General features: G+C 43.1%; 1 protein-coding gene across 1 annotated transcript; it reads left to right on the top strand.

Annotated features, from left to right (window-relative positions):
- Positions 1-3,761: 3,761 nt before the first annotated feature.
- ID2 (inhibitor of DNA binding 2) lies at positions 3,762-5,925 on the top strand. The gene is made up of 3 exons (XM_074946813.1): positions 3,762-4,171; positions 4,690-4,754; positions 5,489-5,925. The coding sequence occupies exons 1-2, from the start codon at positions 3,824-3,826 to the stop codon at positions 4,744-4,746; spliced, it is 405 nt and encodes a 134-aa protein (XP_074802914.1). The 5' UTR covers positions 3,762-3,823; the 3' UTR covers positions 4,747-4,754; positions 5,489-5,925.
- The last annotated feature ends 1,047 nt before the right edge of the window (positions 5,926-6,972 follow it).

Here is a 6,972-nt window from a genome sequence, read left to right as displayed (position 1 = left end):
ACAGGGGTTTCATTTCTCTTCTGATAAGGACCAGCCCAGATCATGCTAATGGAGGGCAGCAGCACCGCGGTGAGGCTGCCGGATGCAATGGGGGGGGTTTGCCTCGCCCCGCCTCTGGTTTCCAGCAGGACCCTGCCTCGGGCAGGACGGGGCGCTGGGCACAGAACGAGCCCCGCGCGGGAATGTCCTGCGGGGCCGGGAGGGAGCAGCCGCGGGGGGCCGGGAGCCGGCGCCCCGCCTAGCGCCCCTGTTCAGCTCCCCGGGGCTGCGGGGCCCCCCGCAGTGGCCTGGGAGAGGGAGGGGATCTCCCCGGCTCAGCTGCGGGTGCCCGCGGTGCCCGTACGCCCGGTCCGGGGCGGCCAGGCCGGGCCCCGCAGCCTCCCACAGCCCAGGGCTCAGCCCCGGTCGCCATGGCAGCCGCCTAAGCGGCGCCGCCGGGCCCGGCCGGGGAAGGCGGGGGGAGGCCGCGAGGGGTGATGTCACGGGGCTGGCGCCGCGCAGTCCGGCCCGGCCCTCGGGGCTGGAGCTGGGGGGCGGGGCTGCGCCGCCTGGTCCCCGCACGCCGGGGGGGCCCGCCGGGGAGAGCCTGGCGAGCTGGGGCTCTCAAGGCGGGGAATTCCCCTCCAGGCCGGCTCACTGCGGGGGATCAAAGCCCCCTTGCGCCAGGGCGGGGAGCTCCATCCCCCTCCGCGCCCCAGTCGCTAGCTCGGCTCACTACAGGGCGGTCCGTCTCTCGGGGCCCTGGAGAGAGGGGTGGCCCCTGCGGGGGGGGGGGCTTATGTTCTAGGGAAGAAGATGCTTCCCTCTACTGCAGGGTTGTGTGCAGCGGAGGGTGGGGGGAAGAACAGTAGAGCACCGCTTTGTGTGACAGGAGCTCGCATACTTTTCTTCCAGATGTTAGCAGCAGCATTTTGAGGTTGGGAATAGAGAAACAGATACAGGGTTGGGACTGACATCTATTTCTAAGGGAGTTTCACAGGGAGCGTCATCTAGTCTTCTTTGCAACGTTCTTGGAGGTCCTGAGGGAAAGTGCTACAGCAGTTCCAAGGGGTACTGTTTTCTGAGATTTCCTGCACACAAATCCATTCACCTTTTGCACAGTATGAAAATAAACAAAATCCAAGGCTGTGTGTAAAACTGCTGGGACAATTTGGACTACAAGGATTGGGGGGGGGGAGTTTCAAAGTTTTAGGGGGTCTATCTTCTATTGTAAAATCTTTCAAGAGTGACAGACTTTCAAAACAGGCCTTAAAATCAGTCTGAAAAATGACGGAGTGTAAACACAAATCAAGAGTCCCCAAGCAAAAGTGGAGTTTGTGTGCTCTAAACACCACTTTTCATGCAGAAAGTACACATAGCATGGCAATCATTTGATCACAGAGTCAATTAATCTGGTTAGTTCCTCTTCATATAACTCCACTCTATAAAACAAAATTTTAAAAAATGTGAATTGTTAAGTATTCGATATGGAGGAATGAAACCAACTCTGAATGAACCAGTCCTTTGCAAAAGCCTAGGAGGACTGTAACATTGTTTCATTATCCAGGGATGGCAGATAATGAGAGAAACATGAAGATATTTATTTATATTGGCTATTATTGTACCCATATAGTGTCAAAACAAAACCTGTTCCACTGGGGCACGTGTGGAACAGAAATACAAGCAAGTCAGTAGGGTAAAATCTGTGATAATAAATCACCAGATTTAATATAAATGAGATTTTGTTAATTTAGTGTTTAGAAGGATTGGAGTTACAGTCAGTATTTGTTTATTTTAATTAAGCTGTTGATTATTTTCCACACCGGTTTTTATTGACTGTGCCTTTTAATTGTACTTAAACAATGTACTTGTCTTCCTGTAAGATTGAATGGAGAGCTTCACTTTCACCCTTCACATTTCAAAATGATTGAATTGTGTTCCTGTCAGGCTCAGCACCGCCTACACCCCTAGATAAAAGCCCTGGGGCAAATAAGCTTGTGTTGCAGTCAGCAAAATGTCCTGTCAGAGACCTCCCCAAACACCAGCTAAGGAATGCGACATTAATTGGAGGAAAATATTGATTGATCCCTACAGAGCTCTGCCTCCAGTTCCCAATAATGATCCCTTTCGCCCCCTCAAATGGAGTATGATGTAGCTATGTAACAAGGACCCAACAACATGGATAAATCAAATACTTGTGTGTCTTCTTTAATACAATTCTCAAATGCCCACTCTGACTTTACATCTATATATTAATGTAGTGTAAGTGGTTTTTGTGCAGTACAGAACTATGTGTGTTGGAAAATTTAACAAGTTACAGTACAATCAATCATATATAATTTCCATATCTTGAAGTTTACAATTTCATAGCTTTAGCCTTCCTGGAGTAGTCCGTAAAACAATGGGAATTAGTTCTGATAATCAGCAGTCAAGTGCAAGACAAAATGTGGAAAATGCGATTGGGCAAAAGGAAAATTTCAAAGACTGTTTCTCTCATCAAAATAATCACTGTATGTTTGTAATGTTTCTGGAAGATGTGTCTCATTGGCTTCACCAAAAGCAAAGATGCAGAAGTACAGTACAGTAAGTATTCACATTTGTCACCAGAATCAATCTATGCAGACTTAATTACAGTCACGTCACATGCACTGGTGGGTTACAGGTCAGCAGCCTTTCAGAGGTAATATGTGTAAATGCACTTTCAATATTTGCCTAATGATCACCAGTTAATAGCAACGTTTAAAATAGCCCTATCCTACTCATGAGACAACAAGCTAACAGTGCAGTGACTTCTCAGTCTTTTAAATCCCTGAGCTATCAGTTCTGTCGCTGAGTATTCTGTCATTATAGGAAAAAGTTCCAGTTGATCTTGTTCATTTATTTGACTTTTTTATGCTTATACCTCCTGCAGTGCTTCAGCATACAATGCTTATTAGTGAAGGTGATGTACACAACCATATTTAAAAAAGAAAGACCTGTTTGTTACTATCATTCAAACTGACTTTCAGGAAGTATCAGGCTTCACTGACACCATGTTACAACTGCAGACTTTATCTGCTTATGACAGGTTTCAGAGTAGCAGCCGTGTTAGTCTGTATCCACAAAAAGAAAAGGAGAACTTGTGGCACCTTAGAGACTAACAAATTTATTTGAGCATAAGCTTTCGTGAGCTATAGCTCGCTTCCTTTGGTGTATTCTGCACTTATCATGTTTATAGTGTGTCCACCGCTACCACACCACACACAAAAATGCTCATAATGTGCTTATGCTTCCAGAGCCTAGTTCATTTTCAGATCCTAAATTTGCAACATTTTTCATTCCAATTTTATCCAAGCTAGCTCTTTAAAATGAAGACGAAAATATTAGGGGAGCATCTGTTGTACTGGAGAGGGCTGAGGGCTCTGTGATCAGACCTGGCTCTTTGCAACCACAATGCAAAATGCCCATTTCATTCCTTTCTCAGTGCCTTTGTAAAATGAGTCAGGAGGGCTCAGCAGTTACTGTACAGTATTTACTATCCTCAGCTGTGCCTAGAATAGCCACACCCCGTTCCTCACGATTGGCTCAGAATGCGGAAGGCCTGAACCTTCTTTTAGGTTTTTTTGTACCAGTGAGAACGTTTCCCGGCCTGATGGACACATTGGGTGCCTCCAATGGCAGCAAGCACTGGCTGGATTTGGCAGCTCCTGAGCCTGCAGTATAAAAGCAAGTAGAGGCAGCTTGCTGCTTCACTCTGAGCTCAGGCAGCTGCTTAGAGAAAGAAAAGGAAGGGAGGTAGTCAAGCAGGCAGAGAGATCCCTTAGTGTGTGTTTTCTGTATCCTGGAAGTCGGGCTCTCTCCCAGCATGAAAGCTTTCAGTCCTGTCAGATCCGTCAGGAAAAACAGCCTCTCTGAACACACCCTGGGAATATCCCGGAGCAAAACCCCCGTGGATGATCCTATGAGTTTGCTATACAACATGAACGACTGCTATTCCAAACTGAAAGAGCTAGTGCCCAGCATCCCTCAGAACAAGAAAGTGAGCAAGATGGAAATTCTGCAGCACGTTATTGACTACATCCTGGACCTGCAGATTGCTTTAGACTCACACCCCAGTATTGTCAGCCTCCATCACCAGAGACCAGGACCAAATCCTTCCTCCAGAACTCCTCTGACCACCTTAAACACAGACATCAGCATCTTGTCATTACAGGTAAATGTCTTAGCCCTGGCTGTATGCAGTGTTTTTGTAGCTGTGTTGGCCTGAAGAAGAGCTCTGTGTAAGCTTGAAAGCTTGTATCTCTGAGCAACAGAAGTTGGTCCAATAAAAGATATTACCTCACCTACCTTGTCTCATTAGCCTTGGCTGGCTTTTCTCCCTCCTTGTTGGCTGTCTTCCTGGCCTATATGCAGAGTCTGAGATTGGACCTTTATAGTGATAATGGACATTGCTGTTAGGAAGTCAGTACTAGCATGATGTATCTTTGATGATAGGGGGTGACTGGCATGAGAAACTGTTACGTGTTTTTTTGTAACTAATACTAATAATTTTAGATTGAAATAGATGAAAATACCCCAATTGCTAGGCAGCCCTAGTAATGTTGGTTGTCATTGTGAATCTAATTGTGACATGTCAGATGGAATGAGCTTCATGATCCAGAGTATTTTGTATTTTTTGTTGTACTGTTAAGATATTTAACACTGCGCTGTTTTTATTTTTCTTCTTTGCAGGCATCTGAATTCCCTTCAGAATTAATGTCAAATGACAGCAAAGCACTTTGTGGCTAAATTCAATGGTGAGTGTTTGTGGCTCTTCGTGTTCAAAGAATAAATATAATGCAAAATACAATTTATTTTGGGGAGGAAAATGTGTGTATGGGCTTGGATTTAAGACACTTTTTAATTTATAATAAAAGTAACAGGTTTATCGGAGGATGCCTTTATAACCAGTAATCAAGCCATAACAATTGCACTAGTAATTCATTTGGCTACCCCCAAATGAAAGTGTATTTTCGCCTTGCAAATAAGTAGTATAGACTGTTTACCCTGATACTATCCCTTTGTACTTAAATATATCACCACAAAATGTAAATTCTGTGATTATCTGTTCCTAAAACCCTAACCTTCAGATGAAGTGACTGATTTAGTTGAGGATTTTAGCATAATCCTTAAATTTTATGATGTGGGATTGTCTGCACTATCAGTTAAATAAGTGTCTGCTTTTAATCAAATAATTGCTGTAAGAGGCAGACTGGCGCCTCTGAGCAGTGCAGTTACAGAGATCCAAATAGAGTTTGGACTGAGAATCCTCTTTCTGCCCCTCCTGCTGAACGTATGTTATTTTAATGTTTAATTTGTGCTTTTGAGGGGGGTGCGTGTGTGTGTGTTTTGCATCTGGACGCCAGGGTTTGCCCAATCTTTGAGTGTTTGGTTAAATGTTCAAACTGTGGCTTCCTCTCTGGCGCCAGTCTGTCCGGATCTCTGCCCTGCTAGCATTCTCCTAAATACTCCTCTTTTCAATCTTTTGCAGGTGTTTGCTGACTTTTTTTTCCCCCACAAGAAAATGTCTACAGGATTTTTTTTTTTTTTTTTTTTTTTTTTTTGAGGTGCTGAACTTATTTTTCAGCTGTATCTGGAGGGGGAATCTACATCTAATTAAATGGACCTTTTAAAACTAATGAAGAAAAAAACTGAGATCTCTCCCCCCTCCCCAACTTGGACTGATCTTAGCTATTTATGAAGAGACTTTAAATGCCCTTTCCCTAGTTGGAAGGTGTCCTTTATATACTATTCCCAGCATGGGGAGTGAAACATAAAAACTCACAAGGAATTGCCCATTTTAAAGCAGACTTTGCCTTTTTTTCCAAAGGTGGAGCGTGAGTACCAGGAGGATCCAGTGTTCAATTTCTTAGGGAAGTCCATGGTCAGAAATGACCTTTTGATGCAAGCCTAGGATTGAATACTGTGTATATATTTATATATAAATATATATATATATATATATATATATATGAGAGTGAAACCTTGTGAACTCTTTAATCAGAGTTTTCTTGTATAGTGGCAGAAATGTACATTTCTGCAAAAAGTGTAATGATGTACTTAATCATGCTAAACTTTTTATAAAAGTTTAGTTGTAAACTTAACCCTTTTTATACAAAATAAATCAAGTGTGTTTATTGAACTGATTTCCTGCTTTATTCTTGGGGACCAACAGTTTGCTAGGGCCAGCCGGGTGTTATAATTTTACAAAGTAACAGTTCAAATATGTGTAGAACATAAATAATAAAATTACTATAAGTTTATTTTTAATTTCTTGTAATATGACTAAAACTTATTTTAATGTATGTTCCAAACTTCTAGCCAATCATCTTATAAACAGTGTATAAGAAATTGCCAGAGTTATGGTTTATTACAGAGCCGATGCTATTGAGGAACAGTTTGAAAATATACACAAAAGTAGTTAGTCCTAAGAAATTCCCTTGGTGTTTGATTCCCCACCCCGTTGATGACTCACTTTCAGTTCTCCAGTAGTGCTGCCCAAGATCTGGTAACTTGCTTTTAGAATAATTACACAGAATTAAGGGCTGTGGCTAGCTATTAGTCTCCCAACCACTTAATTTCTGCAAAAGGCTTTGAATGCAAAAGTTGGTGATGCGTTAACATGTGATTTGGAATAATGAAGTGACTGTTGCCTTTCCACACTGGAATTTACATGCTTCCATGCAATAGCTCAGTGAAATGGGTTTTCTAATCAGTTGCAGCAGCTTCTCCATATGACTATTGAGAATTGAACTAAATCACTGCTGTGTTACTGATTAAACTTTGGCTGGTCCTTGCATTAACTCTTTCTCCATGAGAGAGAAATTAAGCCTGTAATGAGACTCAACATTTTTAAAAGCAAAGTATGATTTGGTATTTCTTATGTATACATTCTAGTACTACTCAAGGGCATTTGTTGTACTGTACTTGTCCACTGTAAGTTACCTGTCTTCATCTGATTTATTTTGTTGCCAT

This window comes from Natator depressus, chromosome 3, assembly GCF_965152275.1.
Source record: "Natator depressus isolate rNatDep1 chromosome 3, rNatDep2.hap1, whole genome shotgun sequence".
NCBI classification, from domain to species: Eukaryota; Metazoa; Chordata; order Testudines; family Cheloniidae; genus Natator; species Natator depressus.
This window is presented reverse-complemented; position numbering and strand designations above follow the sequence as displayed.